Raw genomic sequence first — 22,042 nt, forward strand, 5'->3', positions numbered from 1 at the left:
GCATGCCACGCCACGTGGGTGAAGTTTCCAGTCACGGAGGGCCAGTCTCCTAATAACCACGGTTTTGTCACCCAGTAACCACCAGGGCTGGGGAGTGAGATCTTTTTCTAATACTTTGTTTCCCTGCCTTAAATATGGTAAAGTGACCACAATGTGATTTTTCCCGGTGGCTTGGTCTTATCATTATGACCGTTGTACACACTTCTGCTTACATGAACTGGGCCCACGTTGATTCTTAGGCTTTTAACTTTTTGTTTCTAATTCTTCAGTTGTGTCGATGTGGCCCCTTCCCCTCGGGTGATGGCCACTCCGCGGGTGTGGGTGCGCCCTCCCGGTCACAACCACGCCTTACCTTCTTAATTTGAGGATTCTTATGTGCTTGAGACCGAGACAGTGCATGTTCAAGGTTATTAGGCTTCTATGTAGGTGGACAGGCCCGTGGGCACCGAGAGATGTCTTCCTTTCGAAGACAGTGGAAACAGCTGTACGCGATGTTAGGGGTGACTGTTTTCCTTCTCCGGGGACTTCTTTGGTTTCTTCCCTGGGCTTCTGTCCCATTCTGAACAGATGAAGTCGCTTGGTGAACGAATGTCTTCAGCAAAGTAGGGCGCATCATCTCCTTATTTTCATTTGTATCGCTCCGTTCTTTAGGAGATCACCTAGTTATTGTCTGTGTACCTTGCACAATGCCACCCTATCATAATTTCATAAATCGAGCATTTCGTTGGGTGTTGGCAAGAATGTTATCTCGATCACCTAGTTATTGTCTGTGTAGCTTGCACGATGCCACCCTATCATAATTTCATAAATCAAGCATTTCGTTGGGTGTTGGCAAGAATGTTATCTCGTGCTCTAGAGTCAGAATTGGTGGGCAGTCCCAGATTGAATCACTGAGTACCTATGTGGATTCGTGCAAATCTTGCCAAGTGTCCGAGCTACTCTCTATTTATCTACGAAACGCCCGGGGTGGTGACCGCCACGTCATGAGTCGTGACGCTTAGGTGCGTTAACGCGTTGTCTCCTTTGACGCAGCAGCGCCTGGAACCTTGTGGACCGTCGGCAAATTGTAGTCTCAGTTCCTTCCTCATTCAGGCGCCTTTTTCCCCTGAGGGGAAGCTGTGCGTCCCTTCCAGGCTGCCGAAGGTGTTGGTGCAGAACCTCTCCACTCCCCGTGGTCCCCGGAGAATGAAGACTCACCTCGCGGAGCAGCCTTTCCGTAGACGGTCGGAAGGTCTGGCGGTTAGAAAGTGTCTTTGCGTCAAGCAGCCATTGGCCTCTGTTTCAGAAGAGGACGAAGCCAGCCTCCCTCCATTGTAGCCGACGCTGACACTTAAGTCTTTTCTTGCTCTGCAGTGAACAGAGTATCTGCCAAGCCCGGGCTTCCGTGATGGTCTACGATGACACCAGTAAGAAGTGGGTGCCAATCAAACCTGGCCAGCAGGGGTTCAGCCGGATTAACATCTACCACAACACCGCCAGCAACACCTTCAGAGTCGTCGGAGTCAAGCTTCAGGACCAGCAGGTGAGTGCCCGGTGACAGGACACACCCGTGGGGGGGGTGTGCACCTGACAGGTCACACCCAGGCACTCGCACGCGCATACGCACGCACACACACACACCCGCGCACGCCTGCACGCACACAGTAAAAAGAGATTAAAAAAATTAGGTCAAGGTTTGGGGTCCGAAAATCTGGGTTTAGATTTCCTCTCTGTTCTCAGACTCTTGAGGCGTGAGACCTTGAGCACACTGTCTTTTCTGAGCTTCAATCTCGCATCTGTCTCATAGAGACGGATCCACACCCCACCTACCTCACTGCGACAGTGCCACATTAGAGTAAAGTAGCGGATGTGGAACAGCTTCGGAAATGTGTCGTGCAGATACGTTGGTTTTATCCTGCGCCTGCATAGCTATAAGTAACGTAACAATAGAGATTTTCGGTTCATCAACCTCCTAAGTCTTATTTCAGAAGGAATACCAAGATGAATTGAAGAATCTAGGATCATTTCTCTCTCTGATCGTACATCCTAGGCAAATCAGATATGATAGTTTGCGAGTGTACCTGGTAAGCACCTCTGCAAATACAAGGTAAGTCGTGTACGCGTAACTAAGACAGAACAGTCTGGTGTGACATGGCCCAAGATAGAAACGTGGAGAAAGCGGTCGTGTAGCCTAACCACAGTGACCTTGCCTGCTATTTCAGTGCTCGACCCCCACCTCTTCGTGACTGACGAGGACATTTTTAGCAGTGAAATTAACAGGTCTGTAGTTTCAACATTTGTGAAGAACTCTACCTAAATGGCATCTTCTGGAGTCCTTTGTTGGTTAAGCTGCTAAGCTGAGCAGCAGGTTAGCTGCTGTCTGCAGGAATCAGCATATTAGCAAAGAGAGAACAGAAACTTAAGACTGTTGTCTGTGTTGCCTGTTGAATGGTTTCTGCTTTGACCAAAATAGCCCTAATAGGTTTCAGATTCTTGTGGCGAAAGGAACATTACTACTCCATGACCCCTGGTTAAAGGCAGTCTGGCCAACCAGGGACTCTGGGTCCCTTCAGAGGCACCCCTCTCCCTTATTGATGAGCCTACAGGTAGGAAGATCTTTCTAAAATCCTTCTAGAAACTATTTCCCTGTCCTTCCAATTCATTGGTTCTGGCTCCGCCTTTTAGAGGCACACTACACCATACATTGCACCCTTGGCCCCAATTATGGAGACAACCAGAACCTCTGATACATTTTCATAACGCCCATGGGCGGGGGCTGTAGCAGCCTGGTACTCACCTTTACAGAAGGACCGTTACCTACTACAGTTCTCAGGTCGTGATGGTGTCCCCTGAGCGATCGCTTGTATCATGACCAGTTTTTCATTCACTTCCTGCCTCTCGGTTGCCCCAGGGCACACTGGGAGGGTGGCACGGTGCTGGAAAAGGCACTGGCTGGAGGACGGGATTCCCGGAACCCAGCATGCACCTTGTTCTCAGTACCTCGCTGCCTCCCTCAGAGGAAGCCACCCGTTGGGGCTCGTTTGGAAGGGGACCTTTTCCCCGTGCGGGGCACTGGCAGCTGTCCGCCCTGGTCTCTTGCGTAAGTTCACGGAGGCCGTGTCACCGTTAACTCGGAGAGGCCCTGGTGTCTGACAGGAGTCACCAGCACAGCCTCCCACTGGGAGCATGTCCCACAGTCTCTCCTCAGATGGGACATAGAACATGGAGGTTCTTCGTAAACTAAGGCGTTAGAGAAAGTGACAGGAAACTTGGTCCTCAATAACTTTTGTGGACCTCAGGAGAAAAGGCTAATTTTCACAGGTCTGTTTCCAGTCAGTTTGGATTATAAAGGTCAAACATTTTAAGAGAGATAGTGATATCTGGTTTTATAACCAAATAGGAATATCTTACACATTTAGTCTCTTTCTGACTTATGGACCACTTTTTATGTCTATTAATTCAGTCTCCCAGTAACCCCATGAAGATAATGGTACAAGAATTATCGCCAAAATATAGTAGTTAGAGCTATTTTTAATGCTTTTTTCCCTATTAACCTTTAGTTATAATTGTTTAATACTCTATTCTGAAATAGAGTTGGAATTTCCTGCTTCCGTCTGTCACCTTACTCAAAATTTTTGTATACTTTCGTCTTTTTATTTCCGGTAGAAGACTTCCTTTAAACATTTCTTGTAATGCAGGGTTGGTTTAAACGCTCTCCGCGTTTGTTTGGGAAAGCCTGGATTTCTCCTCCATATCTCAAGGATAACTTTGTGGACATAGCATTGTCTGGAAGTTTCTTTCTTTCAGTATTTTGAATATATCATTACGCTCTCCTGGCCTGTTAGGTTTTTACTGAGAAATCTGACGATGATCTGATGGAGTTTTCTCTGTAGGTTACTGTCTTTTTGTCCGCCTGGCTACCTTGAGAGTTCTTTCTGTGTCATTAACTTTTGACACGCTTAATGTAATGTGCTTTCAAGAAAAGGTCATCTTGCACTGAGGTAGTTAGGTATTCCGTTAGCGTCTTGTGCTCGAATGTCCGGTTCCTTCCTGGGTCTGAGAAGTCTCATCAGTTATTCGTTTGAGTCGGTGCTCCCTCTCCCCCCGCTCTGGGGCACCCGTCACCCTTACCGTGCTCCTTCTGAGGGCATCAGAGCACTCTAGTAGAGTTCTTCGTTTTTCTTAATTCTAGTTCTCTTCTTCCACCTGAATCATTTCTAGATTTCCGTCTTCAAGCTCACCAATTCTCTCTTCCGTCTGGTCTGCTCTGTTTCCAGTATTTTATGATGCATTCCTTATCTCATTTATCTTTTTTATGGTTTCCGTCTCTTGTTTATTAGTTTTATTCCTGAGCTCATTGAACTGCCTTTCTGAGTTTGCTTGTATCTCATCGAGTTTCTTTATTACTGCAGTCTAGAATTCTGTCATTTAAATCACAGTCTTCTGTGACTTTGAGATTGTTCATTCGAGATAGTGGACTCTTGTTTAGATACCGTTTTGATCTTAATTCAGCAGGCTGATAATTAGAGGTCTTTTGTTTCCCAGTAGATGGTGCTATAGAGCAAATTTTTGTTTCTTCTTATCAAGGGAGGTGCCATTGTCATGGAAATTGACTCTGAGGTGACCAGGTGGTAGGTATGTCCAGTGTACCTCTGTCTCGGGGCACCACCACCGTAGTGGGGGGATGTGGCAGGTGTGGGGGAAGCCAGGTCTTTAGGCCAGCAGCGCTATCTTGTTACTAATGGCCCTGTGGCTCCCTGGCACCACTGTGCTATTAGACGCATGTCACTGTGGCTACCGGTTCCACAACGATGGAGGGGGCGGAGCCAGCTTCTCGACACCAACGCTATTCTGCCCCTCTTACCCTCCACGGGGCCGTAGTGTGGGGCTGTACCCCGACTCCACCACTGCCATGTTAGCTGGGGCCTCAGCAGCCACTACACCTATAAGACACCATCCCCATCCTTCCCCTGTCCCACCTCCCCCATGCATTCTGATACACCCACCTTCGGATGTTCCCATCTGTGGGTCTCTCATGCATTCTCGTGTGTTAAGCTTTGCTGGCTTATAGATGCCCAACTTGTAAATTTAAGGGGAGCTACAAAGGGACCTTCTCACTCCTCCATGATGCTGACATCAGCCGGAAGTATAAATTGATAAGACTGCTTTGAAAAATGGTTTGACAGGACCTACTAAAACTGAGTACACACCTATTCCATAACCCACTCCTGGTTCGTACCCAAGAGAAATGAGTACCTGTGTCCACTAAAAGACATGCATGAAAATATAACAGTTTTATTCATAATAACCAACAGCTAGAAACTACACAAGTATTTATCAGCAGGAGAATGGATAAGTTATTTGTGATATATCAAAAAATGGAATGTTATGTAGCAGTCAAAAAGAATTAAATATTTATAAACTCAGTAACATGGGTGCTCAGCTTAGTGCCGCAGCCCACCAGCCGGTGGTCTTGGCCACATCCCTTTGTACCTCCGAATCTCTCCCCGAGCTCACCTTCCTGACCAGGGCACAGTAGACGGAGTTATCTCCAAGTTCAGATTGCAAAACCAGCTCAAAGCCAAGGGAGATCTGAGAAGTCATCTAGTACTTCCGCTAAAGCGCCACGAGCAGCAGGCCGTCCCCGCTCTGCTTGCGTACACCCATCTCTGGTTCGCAGTTAACGCTGACAGCCTGCCCTGCGCCAGAGTTCCATGCAGAATTTAATCCTCACGGCACACCACGGGGTGCCATGCCACGGCCATGTCACATTCTTCCCCACTTGGCAGATAAGGAAACTAATGACTAATGAGGCCTGTGATGTTAGATCATGTGACTCTGAGCCGAGGGCTTAGGGACACAGAATGACGGCTCTAGACCTCCCACGCTTTCACTGAGACCCACTTGCTAAATATAGTCTTAAAGACCTTGGAGCTAGTCCTCCGTTAGGCTTCCGAAAGAGGCGTTCAGAGGTCAGATGGACTGGTCGGACTCCTGACCGCATGTAAGCACCCGGACGCCCGAACTCTCCCGTCTTCTCCGTAGCTTCCCTCCTGGGCCAGGCGCTGCTTCCGGCAGCCAGTTGCTATTTCTTGATTGACTAATAACAAAGGTATTAATAATGCTGTGTATTTGTGCGGCACACTGTGACTTTTCTGAGTTATCATTTAACTCAGCGGTCCCCAACCTTTCTGGCACTGGGGACCGGTGCTCCCATGAGAATCTAATGCCTGATGACCTGAGGTGGAGCTGGGCAGTGATGCCAGCGCTGGGGAGCGGCTGCAGATACAGATGAAGCTTCATTCGCTTGCCCACCGCTCACCTCTGGCTGTGCGGCCTGGCTCCTGGCAGGCCACAGACGGGTACCAGTCCGGGCCCAGGCGTTGGGGGCTCCTGCTCTAACCAATCACCCACTTGTTGATGCATTGTAAATAGCAGACCCTGTGCGAGGGCCCTCGGAGGCAGGAGTAGGAATTTGGAGACTGTTGCCCAAAGGATCTGCATGTCTAGAAGTCTCAGTGACACGTGCATCACAGGGTGACCTGGGCAGTGACCCGTGAGGTCAGGAGAGCCAGGATTTTCATCCCCATTTTATAATTGGAGAAACTGAGCCCCAGAAAGGTGCAGTGATCCCCTTGGATGACACAGCCGGGTGGCAGGGCCAGGACAGGGCCCAAGGGACCCAGACTCCTAACTCAGGTCTTATCTGGAGGCTGTGACTACACAGCATTATCAGTTAAATGAAGCAGCTGGTTTTCGAACCCTCACTATTCTTCGATCATGTTGAAAAGCGGCCTGGGTGTGCTCTCCCCTTCCTGTGACCCTCCCCGCCACCCCCCATCCCTCTGTCCTCCGCTGGCCCCAGGGGGCGCAATACCCTTCCTTGCCGCATAGCAGCTCTCGCCAGCTCGCTTACCTTTTATTTATTTACACGGATTTCTCTCCTTTCTCCTCCAGGTTGTGATCAATTATTCAATCGTGAAAGGGCTGAAGTACAATCAGGCAACACCGACCTTCCACCAGTGGCGAGATGCCCGCCAGGTGTACGGCTTAAACTTCGCGAGTAAGGAAGAGGCGACCACGTTCTCCAACGCCATGCTGTTTGCCTTGAACATCATGAATTCCCAGGAGGGAGGTAAGCAGGGCTCAAGCTCCCGGCGTGTCCTCGCCCCGCGGCCGCGATGAACTGACCTTACGTGGGTTCGCACAGAGCAGCTGCCCGATTCTGGGTTTAAAGGGAGAGTAACGATTTCAAGGAGGCGAAAGTGACGGTTACGTCTTCCGCCATTTCTGGGAGACAGATTTGCTCTGCGGTGTTCTCAAGCTGTCCACCTAGAGCACAGACTGGCCGGTGGGAGGGAGCAAACGACAATTTGTTCTTGAATTGTTATTTGTGTGTTTAACAAACTTTTACTAAATATTTACTGAGTGCAAGAAACTGGCGGGCGGATTGTATAAGAAATGGATAGATGAGTCTGTCCCTCGGGGCACTTAGTATTTCGGGGTAAACACGTTCATAACCTGCCGATGGTAAAGTCCCGTGCTCAGTGCTCTGATAAGGTGTGAGCAGGGTGTTCGGGGCACACAGAAAGGGAAATGGGGCTGCTAAGGGAGGCTTCGAGGGGGCGGTGCCATTTGAAGGGCGCGGGCTTCACTAGGCAGAGGTGGGACCGTGCCTCCCGGGACAAGGGACCAGCACGTGCAAGGCATGGGGCGCCAAGCTTGGCGTGTGCTGGGAAAGGGGACGCTACAGGCAGTGTTCCTGGCGCCCGGCGCAGGTGGGGAGGAGGCTGGAGCTGGCGGGGGGGACGGTGCAGAGAAAGGCCCCAGAGACCTGGGAGCCCGGGCGCGCGTGGGCTCGGAGTGGACAGTGGGGTGGGGGTACCAGCGTCTCTAAGCAGGGCAGTTAAAGCAAAGAAGCAAACGTGTGTGGTCCGTGTTGGAAATTTGCAGTGTTCGCCTCGGAGCGGGGACGGAGGACAGAGGCTTTCCGGGCCGTGGGTGTCTCGGTGGCCGCGGATGTGGCCCATACTATGCTAGAGGTCTCACCTCGCAGAGCCCGGTGCCTAAGGCCGGGCCTGGAGTCACGCTGCGGGGCTCACAGCCTGCTTCTCCCGCGTTCTAGCTGAGGAACCCTTGGACAAGTTACTTCACTTTTCTGTGCCTCGATTTCCTTATCTATAAAATGGGTGATAGAGGGTTAATTTTACGTTTAAATGAGCTAGAATGTAAAATGTTTAGCAGACTGCTTGACACATGTCAGTCACCCAGTATTAGTACTGAGAGTATTGTTACTGTCATTGTTGCTGCTGCCAGAATCGGGGTGGAAAGTGGGGAGATATGGTACTGAGAAGCTGGAGGAAGGTGGCTTTTAAGTCTACTGGCCTGATATACTGCAGCTTCGGGACCCGATTTAAACCTCGGCGGTATTTTTTTTAAGTAGGTGAAGAACATGTTTTGAGTGGGCATCCCATAGTTTTGTACAAAACAGAAACTCGTCACATGCTTTCCTGCTGTGGAGAGTCCCGGGGGGTGTGGCTTTGCTGCCGTGAACTTGGGGTGCGTGCAGGGAGGCTGCTCACCCACAGCCGTGCGCAGTAACCCGCACCGGGCCTGGAACGATGTAGGCACCAAACAGGTGCTGCTTACACTGTCTCCTTTCCTCTCGAGAGCCTGAGCCTCCTGGTGAAGTGAGCTGAGTCTAAGGTGAACCCGGCACCACCCCAGGATGTGGGCTCCAAGCTTCACTTTATGTGTATGTGCAGATACACTGAGGGGCAAAGCTGGCTCTGATCAAATCAGACAGCCGACACTCCCAAAGCAGCTATTTAAACTAAGTAAAAACTACTAGTTACTTTATTAAATTCACCATGAATTGCAAGGAAATCAGTTAATCCACCGCATTTTCACATAAGAAACCTGTCACCCATTCTGAGGAAGTAACTTGTCGGTGTAAGGTAGTGACTCGGTTTGGACAGATGTCTTGGTGTGGGGTGGGGGACACCAACTAGTTTTGGGGGTGTCACAATGCGCGAGTGGCCCGATTTGAAACTTTCATCATGAGTTGGTCGCAGTTGCCCGTCAGGGTTTGTCGGCTGTGGCCTGATCTGCTTCTATGGGCGAAACCTCGAGTCGGGGGGACGGGGGGCCTGGGCCCCTTGAGAAGTACGCCTTCTCTTCGCCCGAGGCATGACCTGCCGACAGTACGTGCACAAGTCTGAGCTATGCAGCTGGAGAAGCTTTTACACACGTGTGCCCGGCCCTGCCAAGTCTTGACGGAGACCATACTCCTCCTCCTCCCCACGGGACAACCAGGGTGTCAGCGTCCGTGGCAACAGCGATTTTGCCTGTGTGTGAACTTCGTTGCGTGTGCGCATCACACTGTGTGTGCCTTTGTGTGTGATTTCTTTCCCTCGACGTTACGTTTGCGGGGTTCGTCCACAGAATCGGTTCCTGGTCCCTGCGGTGTGCGACTCCAGGGTATGCCTGGGTCACACTGATCTGCTGCTCAGCTTTCAGCACCCGCGCCAGGCACAGGCAGCCACCCCGCCACCCATCCCCGCCCACCAGCTGTCGCAAAAGGCCTCTCGCTGCCAGCTAACTGATGTTTTCTATTAAATACCCTCTGTACCGAGAAATTCCATCCTCCTCTGCCTCGGTGGGAGGCAATTTGCTGTAGTAAAAAAAGCATTTGTTTGGGGGCAGCCAGATCCTGTACTGTCTTTGCTCTGCCACCGGTGGCCTCGGGACAGTAAAGCCTGCTCCGTGGGGTGGTTATGAAGATGGGACCTGGAGTGTCTGTGACGCGCTTGGCGTGCGCTGCCGGGCGTGTGCCAAGGGTGCCAGTCTAAGGTTGGCTGTCTCCCTTCTGGTCCTGTTGAACGTGGTTTTCTTCTGTAAGCTGCAGGGTCCGTCTTTGTAAAATGGGCCATAGTCCCACTTCAGAGGTGCAGCGAGGACTCAAGGGCCTGGCGTGGTGCCTGGCACCTCGCACTCGCTCCCCCGCGGCGCCCCCCCCACCCCCCCCGCCTCGTGGCATGTCGCTTTCTGCAGGGCATCTGGGGCTGGCGCCTTCGGATGGCATGGCGGTCTTTTCTGAGCTTGGGGTTTCTGCAGGATGGGTCTTACCGGACGTTTCCTCCTGCCCCCTCCTTGTGTGTTGGGGGACTGTAGTGTGGCCGCCTCCAGGGTCTCCCGACCCTGCCAGGCACGAGCTACTTAGATACGAACCTAGAAGCAGCTGTAAGACCATCGCAGATGCCAAGGACAGTGCTGCACAGCTTCCACGCCCCCTCGTCCTGCCCGAGTCCCACCGCGGCCCGAGACTCAGGTCCCCAGACAGCGTCACTGGGTGGGACTCCACGGCCCAGAGAGAGCAGTGACTTCCCTGTGACTCTGCAGCCAGAGAATTAGCGGACATTTAAACCCAGAATTCACCCCTTCGCACAGGTAGCGCACCTGTGTGCTGACGGGCAGAGGCCGTGGCTATGTCTGTCTGTCTCTTCCCGCCTCTAACCTGGCGGAGCCGCGCTGGAGCCAGGATTTTTAACGTGTTCTGGAGAGAACGGGCACCACTGAGCGATGTCGTTGCTGCCCAGCTTCTACACAGAAGAGACAGGCATCTGACCCTCGGAAGGTCTGGTTTTCTGACATGGCTCCTTGGGGCCCACAGAATCTGTCTTACAGCAGTGAGTTTGGGATCCTCGTTCTTCAGCTTCAGGCTCAACCTAATGCCAGTTTAGCCAGATACATCACTAGGTAGGTTGGTTGATTGACTGATTGATTGATTGATTGATTGAACCGTCATGGAGGCTGGCGTCTTCAATTCCCGGGGTGGGGACTGGAGTGCAGGACTGGCTTCGGGTTCTCTCGGGACCCACAGGCCCTGGGTTCAGGGATTATCCTAGTCGACAGGGAAAGTCTGTCGCTGGGTTATTGGGGCTTTTCCTGTAGGAACTGACGTCTGGAGGTTGTCTGGGGACAGGGCAGAGCTGTCCACCTCCTAACCCTGGCCCTCTTCTGAGCACAGGAGAAGGACGCTGACTCCACGTGTCCCGTCGGTGGGGAGGGGCCACACCTCCCTGTGGCCTCAGCTGTCTGTGTGGGGTGCTGGCCCCTGCCATTCACAGAGCTTGGTTCACAGACCGTGCGGCCCGGCTTTTCTGGGTTTTTGGGTGCTGCGTGATGAGGTTGGTGGCCAAGGGCGGTGCACACGCTTCGCTGGGAACTCAGACTGGGATGGCGATTATAGTGATGACAATAAAATCTAGACTTTCTCACCCAAGCCTGGGCTGGGCTTCTGAGGCAGACAGCACAGCGCAGGTTTGCAGGGCTGTGATGGCGACGAGCTGTAGTGGCTCAGACGAGTCTCATTTGACTAAGGAAGATGCGTCCCTGCCACAGTGTCTGAGATTCCGGGGGATCTGGCCCTCCAGGAGTTCACTCAGGTCAGCAGAAAGAGCCTGGCCCGGAAGTCAGGAGCCTGGTTTTTGGCCTGGTCCATCACCGCCTCGCACGTGGCTTCAGCCACGTTTATGTCCTGTGTAGGCACTGGCGCTGGGGCTGGACCAGACAAGGAGCTCTCCACGGGGATGGTGTGGAGGTGGCCAGGAAGTGTTTGGTGACTCGCGGAGTGAGGGTGGCCTTGCGCCGTGCAGTCTGGCTTTGCGTGTCGCACCAGCACACGGCGGTTTAAAACTTAGTCATCTGAACTGGAACCGAACCCTACTGTAAGAAAAAGCATCCGCACCCCCTTTTTTTAAACTAGTTTTAATAGTGGTTTAATTTCTAGGAATACAACTCCCATGTCCTTCAAAGGAAATTCGCACTTTAATTTTTCTGTGACTTTGCCAAAAATTGTTTTCTCTTTTGGAAGCATGTCACCCGTGAGCTTCGTCATCCACGCAAGTCCCTCGATGGGATCTGCGGCCTCAGCACCGTGAGTGGGCACGGGCACCTCACTGCCTGCATTCCCTAGTGCAGTCGTGTGAGCTCCGACACACTGCGATGTCTGTTTCATCGTGCATTACTTCTCATCTCTCCTTGGGAGTGCGCTTAAGGCATCATTCTTTTCTAATTTGTATGTATCGCTAAATATAATCTACGACTTTCACTTCGCGATAACTCAGGGCACATTCCAAAACGTTCGTCATGAAAAGGGGCCGTCGAGTCTGGAAGGGTAGACGAGAAGTCCTGGGAAATCAGAATGCCAGCTCCGTGTGTCACAGCGCTGTCTCGTGTGAACGTCACTTGGCCGTGTCAGGTAGACAGCACGATGTGTGTGCCCATCTTGCAGCTGGGACCACTGACCCCCAGAGGGAGGAGGTGAGAACTTGGCCCAGACCAGTTACAGACTGGCCCAGTCAGCACGAGGAGCTGTTCCTCTCCCCACCCAGAGGTGACGAGGTGGAGCAGAAGCCACGTGGTTCAGTGGGAAGAGGTTGAGCCAGGGTCCATTGGGGTCAAGGAGTGCGCCTCACCTGTGCGCCCTCCGCCCTCAGCCTCACTGCACCTTCACCCCCAACACCAGGTGTGTGCGACGCCGGGCAGGTGCGTTTCCCGCAGGTCAGGGGCTCAGTCTCACGAGACTGCCCCCACCCCCACCTACTTCAGAGGCCAGTCACAAGTCCAGGTTGTCACCTGTGCTTCTGACCAACAGGTTGTAAGTCAGAGGTTCCCACAACCCGCTCCTGAGGTTCAGCGAATTTGCTAGAGTGATTCACAGAACTCAGGAAGACACTTTACTTACGAGGTCACCGGTTTATTATAAAGGCTGTCTGTCACTCAGCAACCAGGATGCGTGGGGCTTGCAAGGCGTGGGATGGGGCGCGGGGACAACCTGGGACCACTTCCGCTCTACTGCTGATGAGCAGTGTGACCCTGAACAAGCCACTCCATCCATGACGCGATTGTTGAAGGGTCACCTGACACAGGACTTGGGGAAGACACCTCGTACCTGTAGGCTGCCGGTAAATAAAGCGCATTTCCCTCGGGCCGCCCCCCACCCCTCTCCACGCTTTGTCCTCGGATCCAGTGTCCTCCCAGTAAGTGGCTTCAGGTTCCCTGAACGCTCCCCATCATCGCGTCACTGTCTCCCGTAGTTCCGGGAGGGCAGGGCCCTAGTGGCACCCGTACTGAGGCCCCGAGCTGGTAGGGTCTTGCCACGCCGTGGGAGGGAATTCCTGAGGAAGTCTTCCTCCTCTGAAGCGTCTTCTGGGGCGGAAGAAGGTAGTTGGGGACGGGGCCTCGGGCATCCCGAAGCACTACATTTTGCAGACAACAGAACTGAGACCCAGGGTCACACAGCGAGTCAGGCAGAGCTGCGGCCACACCACGCCTCTCCCACCGTCCGAGGGGGCCCGGGTTTGGCACACCCACTCCTTCCTCAAGGGTTCTCCCTGGGGCCTAGGACTGGGGTGCAGCTCGAAGACGAAGCCTGAGGACCGAGCAGGCCAGTGCCCAGGAGGCCTGAGCGAGCATGACGTGTCCATTTCTTTCCCGTTTGGTTGTCCCCGGCGCAGCCCCGTCAGGCCTTCCCAGCGGCAGCCCAGCCTGCCCACGTGACGAGCCTCTGCGCTGCTCCTGCTCTGCGGCCACGTATCCTTCCACTGTCTCCCACGGCCTCACTTCTCTGACTGGCAACTCAGGAAGAGTGGGGAGACCCCAGACCAAAACAAGATTCACATCTTAGCTCCTGTTAAGACCCCAAGAAACTCCAAATCAGACGATCCGCCAACCCCCAATCGTGGCAGAGTCATAGGTACTCCCAGTAGGTCACCAGGAGTGACAGGGGGAGCTGGCCAAGCTTCATGTGACAGCCTGAACGTGTCTGGAAGGGAGGGCCCAGGAAACCCCCTGCCCAGCATATGTTAGGCCTTCCTCACAGCCCCCTGGGGTCCGGGGTCCCGGGCCGCTCTGACAGCCCACTGTACCCAGAGCTGAAGGACGGAGCCCCTCTCCCCAGAATCTTCAGCCCTCTCCTGGAGGCCCAGAGCCCCCGTGGTGGGGAGGGGGCACTGGAGCACGTGAGTCCCAGCGCCCGGACTTCCATGGCAGGGCTGGATGCCTGGGACAGCAGTTGTCCCGCTAGACACTCACGTGAAGGTCACTCACAGGGCACAAGTCAGGAGCCGCCAGCGGTTGCAGACCTTGGGCAGACTTCCTCCAAGGCTGTTTCCTGTCTGTAGAATGAGGTGCTGATGCTTATCTCAGAGGTCAGGGGTGCACCACAGAGCTCTCTGCCCATGGCGGGAGTGTTCCAGCCAGAACCCTCTCGATCTGGAAGGTAAAGGTTCTGACCTGGTGTAGCCGGGCCCAGTGTGGGAGCGCGACTTCCTTTACAGGCCTCAGGCACCGGAGTGGGTGCGGGAATGCCTCGGAGCCATGGCGAGGCTGGCGTGGGAGGCGGGGCAGCGGGCAGTCGGAGGCGCCCTTGTGTACAGTTTTGAGGCTGAATGCAGTGAATTTCAAACTGATTAGTTCTCAGGATTCACCTAGGTGTGCCACGGCCTCACTCCGAGACTTCCAGTATATTCTGCTTTATTTTTATCGGTTGGGACTCTTAAAAAAAGAAAAAAAAAACCTGGTAGCTGGGTGGAAATCCACATGGTGTGAATTAAAAACGCGCTGACTTCCATCAGCCTCTCGGAAGGCGGTGGCATATCGGTTTCTTAGCTGGTTTGCTTGTAATGACATTGTTGGTACATTTCTAGATTTGACTGTCTTGGGGGGTAAATGTTTCCCCAGTTTTTCCAATGTCCCGTGTCCTTCATCGATGCCCAGTGCAGCATCGCCACGAGCGTGGGAAGGAGCCCAGCGGGGACTTCCGCAGACAGCTCTCTGCTCACATTGTTCCCCCTCACAGCTTCCTAGAGTTAGAGCTGATTTTGCTTCTCTGTTGAAAATTACCCACTTTTTCTCCCTAAAGAAAAAGCAGTCCTGGGCTGTCTTCCTCTCCCTCCCTCTGAGGCCGTCGCCACTTCTTGGCCCACCCGAGGACAGTCCCCCTGAGGTACAGACAGTGGGCCCCGCGTGGCCCACCCGTGCATCCTCCCCGTGCCCTCTGCCCGCTCCTGACTGCCCTCTGGTGGCGACTTCTTGAGCGCCAGGCCGGCCGGTTCCTGACCAGCCTTTGTGCTCAGACTTATGAGGATAGTGGGTCAGGCCCGCCCTGGCGCTCATCCTTGCCAGCAGCTGCTTGGGGCCCGTGGCCACCGTCCTACTAGAGTGCCCCCTGCCCGTCTCCCACCTCGTTCTCCGCCACACTTCGAGGCACCGTGACAGGATCGCCCACCCCTCCCCTGCACCCCACCGTGCTTTCCTTCTGCTTCCATCGTAAGGGTTCATGCCACCTGGCGTGTCGGGCTGTTCCAGCATGTGAACCCAGCCCGGTGGGGAAGCCAGAGGGTGTTGCGTTTGTCTCGGGACCCACAGACCAGCACACTGTCTAGCTGATGAGCTCCTACTGCTCCCACACCGGGCGGGTGAGCAAACCCAGACCTCAGGGCCTGGCCAGGTCACGGGACTCTCAGCCCAGGCCCCAGCCCCACACTGGCACGGTGGGGGACAGTTTATACTGACGAAGGGTGTGCCCTGAACCCCACCCCTGACACATCCTGGACTCATGGTCTCCTCCCTGGCGCCACCCCAGTCCCACACAGTCGTGTCTTCCCCTTCTTCAGTCCGTCCTCCCCGCTGGCACTCCGGCACGACCTTTCTGAAGAACCAGGGTCATTTCGACAAGCCCCTCTGCGGCCTGGCCCCTGCCTCACCTAAGGTCACCTGACACTTCGCACGGAGCCACGCCAGACCGGGCTGTGCTCCCCACTCCGGGGGCTGTGCTCTGGGTGCTGTCAGCTGCTGACCCGCCCTCTGCCATGGCCCCTGCCCCAGCTCCGAACACTCTGTCATTCCACTGGGTCGGAACCGTGGTTCGCTTTCAGATTGTGAGCCCCTCGAGGGCAGGCACCCTGCTTTTCACCCCTCCGGTGTCCTAAAGGGGGGCTGTCACGTGCTAGGCGTTTGCCGGGTGGGCGGGCTCGCAGTTTGTTCCCGTGTCGTCCTGTGTGTTTACATAGCCCGGCGCTTCCTGCCATCACGCCATCCTCTGCAGACGAGACGGCGCCTCATCCAGCACCGCTCCCGAGCCTGTGAAACTGGGCGCAAGGTGAGGGGTGCTATCTGTGATTGAGGGACATGGCAAACGGAATTGTCTCACACAGAAATCGCACCCGTCACCTTGGCCCACCTCGCACCGCCACTAAGCGAAAGAGCACGCCAGCCCCAGCCTGCCGTTTCCACGGACCTGCAGCCGTGCGCGGCTCTGAGGTGCGTGCGCCTCGCACGGACTCAGGCCTCGGTTCACGGACAGCTCGCTCCAGGGGCGTGCCCTTGGACAAGTCACTGCACCTCTCTGGGACTCGGTTCTCCAGCTGTCCACAGGGTCATCATACCTACCTCACAGGGTTGTTGTGAGGATAGCGTGATTGTGTTTGTGAAAGTTCTTGGTCACCTATAAACTTCTGTAACTATTTAAAGTTACTCTTTTAAAAACAAGTCTTTTTTGAAAAGTTAACGCTGTCATCCTGAGGTGATGCTGATGGTCTGTGCTGCGTGGGACGCGAGGCCAGGCTGCTCGGGCAGGGGTGGCAGGGGACGCTGGGCGGCGGGGGAAGCAGGACGTGACTGGGCCTGCGGGTCGAGGTAGACCGGAGGAGGAGCCGACGGCAGGGAGGACTCCGGTGGCACAGCGGGTCTTGGTCGGGTGGTCCCAGAAGAGGTTCGGCCTAGCCCTTGGGGTCTCCCTCTGCACACTGCAAGGCTTGGTACCACTCGGGGCCCCTAATTTCCGAACATCCTGCTGCCACCACTGTCTTCCTGTAGAGAGCGGCGGGTGTGTTTGTGGTTCACATCCTGGGGAAGAAAGGCCTCTTCCTTCCACCAGGCCCAGGGTTGTCTTCCTGTCACTGGTGGGGAGATGTCTTTGGAGCTTTAAGACCTCCATACACATGGCCGGGACACCACACGCGCAACCAGGGCTTGAGACTGCGAGCGGCCCACAATGGAGTGCTACCTCGCGGGCCTGCCTAACGCGCCTTGGGTGGGGCCGTGACGAGCAGCCTGTGGACAGCACAGGTGTCTGACACAGCTCTGGGACAGATGACAGGATGCCATGCCCGAGCTCCAGGCCCTGTCACACATAGCAGCTGTTAACACCCTAGCAAACCATCTCGCCACCCTGAGCCTTAGTTTCCTCATCCTTAGAATGGACTTAATAACCACCTGCAAGTTTCCTGAGGCAGAGATGACAGACTCAGTGGAATGTGATTTGTAAGATGTAAAGCACCAGAAAATATGAGTTGTCATTGTCATTCCTGGAGCACCCAGTCCCAAGACTTTGTTTTGGGACCTCACCCCTCAGCAATGGCCAGAGTCGTGACCAGTGTGGGAAGAAGCAGTGACACCCCCAGGGCTAACCCGCCAGCTCTGTAAGGAAAGGAACGGGTCTTCTGTTGTGCATACCCCACTTCCCACACGTCACCATGCTGGGACCTCGTCTCATCTGGGTCTTCACAGTATTTTCCTGAGACTGTCAGGGAGACACTAGGAACCGTGTCCCTACTTTAAGGCTCGCAACAGCCAGTGACCTGCCGAAGGCCACACCAGTGAGTAACAGGGCCTCGGTCTCGCAACTCTAAGTGCAGGTCTCAACCCCGGTCAGCAAGTGGCCTCCAGGCTTTGTAAGATCTTATCTGAGCTCAACCATGGGTGGATTACGACTGGCATTTGACCTGGCCCATCTCTCTAGCCAAATAACTACATCTTCCGAAGTAAATCAGAAATTCATTCACATCTACTTTTCCTCTCACTTGGCGTGTATGTCCCTAAGAATAATAATTTCATCGGTCAGTCTTCTGCCAGGTTTAGCTCACATACGGTAAGAGCCAGCTCAGTATCTTAGTGAATATCCATCCCAGGGGCTCAGAAACCCAAGTGCTGAACTTGGGCTGTGACTTACAGTTCCTGGAGTGGGCGGGCAGTGAGCACGAGGCCCCGACCCCCACCTGCTTGTCTGTCGCCTGCCTTCGTTCATCCACTTTCTCATTCCGCAGACAGCTGGCTTTTCACAGTAGCCACCTGCTAGATCTACCTGCCGTCGAAGCTTAGCCCACGATAGCCCGTTCTCCACACGCAAGCAAAACGACCTTTTCGGGTCATCAGCCCTTGCTCAGGACTCCCCAGCGACTTCCTGTCTTACTCAAAATCAAGTCCAAGTCCTACCTGGCCCTGGCTGCCTTCTCGATGCACTTCCTCCCCACGCCCACTTACGTCTAGTCACTCTGGCCTCGGTTGTCTCCCCGGCCATCCACACACGCCTCCGACTTGAGGCCTTCACACCTGATGCTCCTTCTGCCTAGAATCTTCTCATAAATAATGCATGGCTCCTCACACCTCTGCTCTCGTCACATAGTCAGAGGCGGGACCCACACACCTTTCACTCCGTTCTCTTCCCTGCTGTACCTCTTTCCGTATCTCTCCCCCAGAACCTAAGTCCAGGGAGCAGTTTGCGTCCACGGCTGTGTCCCCAGCGCCTCGCTCACTGATGCTTATCCGATGAGCGAATGAACAGACATTTCCTGAGCCTCCGTAGTGGGCTGTGCACCGGCACACACGGTCGAGTCATGCATGCCTTCTGCATCATGGAGCTCGGTCAGGTGGGGAAGAGAGGCTTGACAGGACAGTGTGGCAGGTGCTGTCACAAGGGGAGTACAGGGCCTGCGGAAGCCTCCAGAGAGGCCTGGCGTGCGGCGCTATCGGGAAAGCCTCTGGAGTGGGCCTGCCTGGCCTGGGCCTTAAAGGGTCGATAGAAGTTTGCCAGTGAGAGCAGAGAGAGGGACAGTCCAAAGAGAGGCGGCTGTACACGCAGAGGCACGGAGCCGAGCTGGAGCCTGGCACCGTTCACAGGAGGGCTGCCCATCCTGGACGGCAAGGGGGAATAGGAGGTTTGAGGAACAGGTAGGGCCACATGGTGGAGGGTAACCTTTGCATTTAATGTTCCAGGGCCTAGACTTTCCCCTGGAGCCGTGAGGAAGGAGCTTCGAGGCCCCAGGCCTTCACAGCCTCCTCTCCCTGCCAGACATCTCAGTCACCGCCCAGTATGGAGCCATGGCTCTTGCTGGGGCTTAGAGGAAGGTCCGGGCAGACCCCAGTGGCCTGCAGCTCACTGAGGCCCGGGAGCCCCCGTGCAGCGCTGTGCTGCAGGCAATGACTTCTTCCGTGCAGTCAGTGGTGTCTTGCTGTGGCCGGCTGGCCTTGGGAACCCCTGTGCGTGGATGGCATCCCTGCCTGCAGCACGATGTCCTGTTTGGGGTGGTGGAAAGTTGGGACTGGAAGAACCCTGGCTTGACCCAGCTTTACCATCAATTAAATGAGTGGTTTGTGCCTCCGAAACTCCATTTCTGATCTGTTCCACAGAGTGATAACAACTGCTGTCAGGTCGTTTTGAGAATTAGATATGCAGAAATGTAGGGTAATTCTCGCATGTAAGGCGCTCACCGTCCAGCAGGGGCAGCAGACCGACACCTGCACAGCTCCAGGTAAAGGAAGCCTGGGCCGGGCCGGGCCGAGCTTCGAGGAGCATTCCCTGTGAGGAGTCAGGGGGGCTTTGTGGAAGTCCCTGAGCAGGCCTCAGAGCTCGGCCGGGCTTGTAGGGCACAGATGGGACATGCCACATCAGAGGTAGAGGAGCCACCAGAGGAAGACAAGAAGGAAATAAACACTTCAGGAAGATGCAGATGACCGACTGAAGAGCAGCGGAAGTTAGGCGAGGGCAGCTGGAGGCTGGATGTGGGGTGAGTCGATGGGACTCAGAGGCCAGCATTCCTGTGGCTGGTGTGCGGTGCGGCCCGGAGACCTCTAGTCTTCAGGATCCTCGCAGGTCTCATGCAGGTTCTGCGTGCCACGCCGTGGCGTGTCCGTGCTTGTCTCCCGTTTCGAATCACTTACCGTTCAGTAGAGCCGATGCACGCGAAGGGCACTCAGTGTTTTTCCACGTACTCCCAGAGCACACCAGGCTGTCAGGGTGCCCACCCCTGAGTTGGAAGGGCCACTCCCAGGAGGGCAGAGAGTGGACTGGCCTCTGGAGCAGAGTGCAGGAGCAGCCAGCACAGGGAGACTGAGGCCACCAGGCTTGACCTCAGAGACCCAGGCACAGCTGGACATTAGCCAAGCCAAGCACAATAGAACGTTCTTAGGTGATCCGTCGAGGGGTAACTTCCTTCCATTGGAGTGAGATATTGAGAATAAATACTTGTTGAAGAAATAAATACATTTAACTAGTCCTTCGGGTCATGATGTGACAAGGGACCGTATGTGTCACATCAGCCAAGATGGTCTCGCAGGTGGAGCAGCTGCTCGGAGAGGCAGACTCCGGCAGAGTCGGGCTTCACGTCCAGCGATCTGCCTGATCGTGTTTCCGTCGCAGCACTGATACTAAAGTGTGATTGCGCGGCCTCCGGGGGCAGCCGGGGATGTGGGCGCTGCCTACCTGGGGGGGCCTGAAAGGCCGCGGACCCATCCGGCACGTCTTCTGGTTGGCAGGGAGGGAGAAGCCAAAGCCCGAAAAGAGTCAGCGCCCGGATCTGCGGAGCTCCCGCCCTGCATTCGGTCACCGCGTCGCCTCCCGTGTCCCCGGCTGCTGGCGGGCAGGCCCCGCGTTGGATTTCCGGCCGTGGGATACCGAGGACAGAGTCTGCCCCCAAGGCCTCTCCTTTGGGCAGTGTTCACAGCACGACCCATTGTAGAGGTGACCTCTGGAGGTGACCTGGAGAGACAGAGGAAGCTAACTTGACAGTGTGGGATCAAAACTGCAGGGCCTGGTTCTGGTTCCGATTCTGTCGCTCAGTAATTGGATTCGGGCAAGTTTTTCATCTCCCTGGGCACCCCTGGCCCCATGGGATAATGGCAGCACCACTCCTGGCCCCTTTGTGGGATGTGTCATGAGAATAAACAGGGACAAACGGGAAAGGTTTGTCACTTAGAATTACCTAACGAGGAAAGAGGCCGACGTTGAGTTGCACCATATCAGACTAGGCTGGTGCTTACGTGTCATTAGTCCACACGCCAGGACGAGTGCTGCTTTTGTTATTTTTCAGACAGGAAAATAGAGTAGAAGAGATTCAGTAACCCACCCAAGATCCAAGAGTAAGTGACAGAGGCAGGACTCAATTTAGCTCTAAGTGGCTTCAAGTCACTGCGTTCAGAATGGCACCTGAGTGGTCCGTAAGTGTGGGTGCTACCGCCCGATGCCTCCTCTCGTTCAGCTCGCAGGGGGGAAATTAAGAGGGAAAGCGACTAGCTGTCCCAGGTCCCAAAGCCCGCTGGGACCAGTGTCTTAACTGTATGGGGAAGGGTTTGGACAGAGAGGGCCACGTGAGCCCTGCACCAGGGAGGAAATGGTGGGGAGAGGAGGTGCCGACCTTCAGATGCGCCCCCTAGGCAGTGAGTCTGAGGGGTGGACCCCAAATTCCTTTGAAGCCTAGTGTCATACCTTACAAATCTGTGCATATTTTGCATATTTGCATTTTAGTCCAGGAAGGTACAGGGAACAGTCAGCACCAGAGAGGGAAGACTGTGAGGGGGCCGGGCCAGGCGAGTTGCAGTGGGGGGGAAGCCTCAGGCCCCACCGTAAGGACGTCCCCCGGGAACCGCCAGTTTCCTGGCTGGGATGCAGCACGGGGAATTATGCTTTCTGATGTCACGTGTGAAAGCATGGGCGCAGAGGCCAGGTGGGGGCTGCTGGAAAGCCCCCCGCATGAGCGTGAGGCTGGGGCCTAGGCAGGGCGGAGAAGGTGCCCTGCGAGACGGTGTTCAGGAAAGACAGCGTCTCCCGGAGACCAGCAGAGGGTGCAGAGCGGGAGACCACGGTCGGACTGGGGAGCAGGTGGTGTGCTTATGTTGGTGTCGGACACGGGGAGTGGAGGTGATGCCGAGCTTGGGTGCGCCCCACAGGCGGCCTGGGTGCTGGGGTCCAGACAGGGCGGGGCGCAGATTGGCTCTCCCGGGG

At 54.9% G+C, this 22,042-nt stretch overlaps 1 protein-coding gene across 1 annotated transcript in view; it reads left to right on the forward strand.

Moving 5' to 3' along the window:
* EVL (Enah/Vasp-like) overlaps window positions 1-22,042 on the forward strand; it is a 92,881-nt gene that overhangs the window by 40,913 nt on the left and 29,926 nt on the right. Inside the window, exons 2-3 of the mRNA XM_025042122.1 lie at window positions 1,354-1,522; window positions 6,937-7,114. Of these exons, the coding sequence (XP_024897890.1) occupies window positions 1,354-1,522; window positions 6,937-7,114 (347 nt within the window). The remainder of the gene's footprint in view (window positions 1-1,353; window positions 1,523-6,936; window positions 7,115-22,042) is intronic.

The sequence above is a fragment of the Pteropus alecto genome, unplaced genomic scaffold (genome assembly GCF_000325575.1).
Source record: "Pteropus alecto unplaced genomic scaffold, ASM32557v1 scaffold8, whole genome shotgun sequence".
NCBI classification, from domain to species: Eukaryota; Metazoa; Chordata; class Mammalia; order Chiroptera; family Pteropodidae; genus Pteropus; species Pteropus alecto.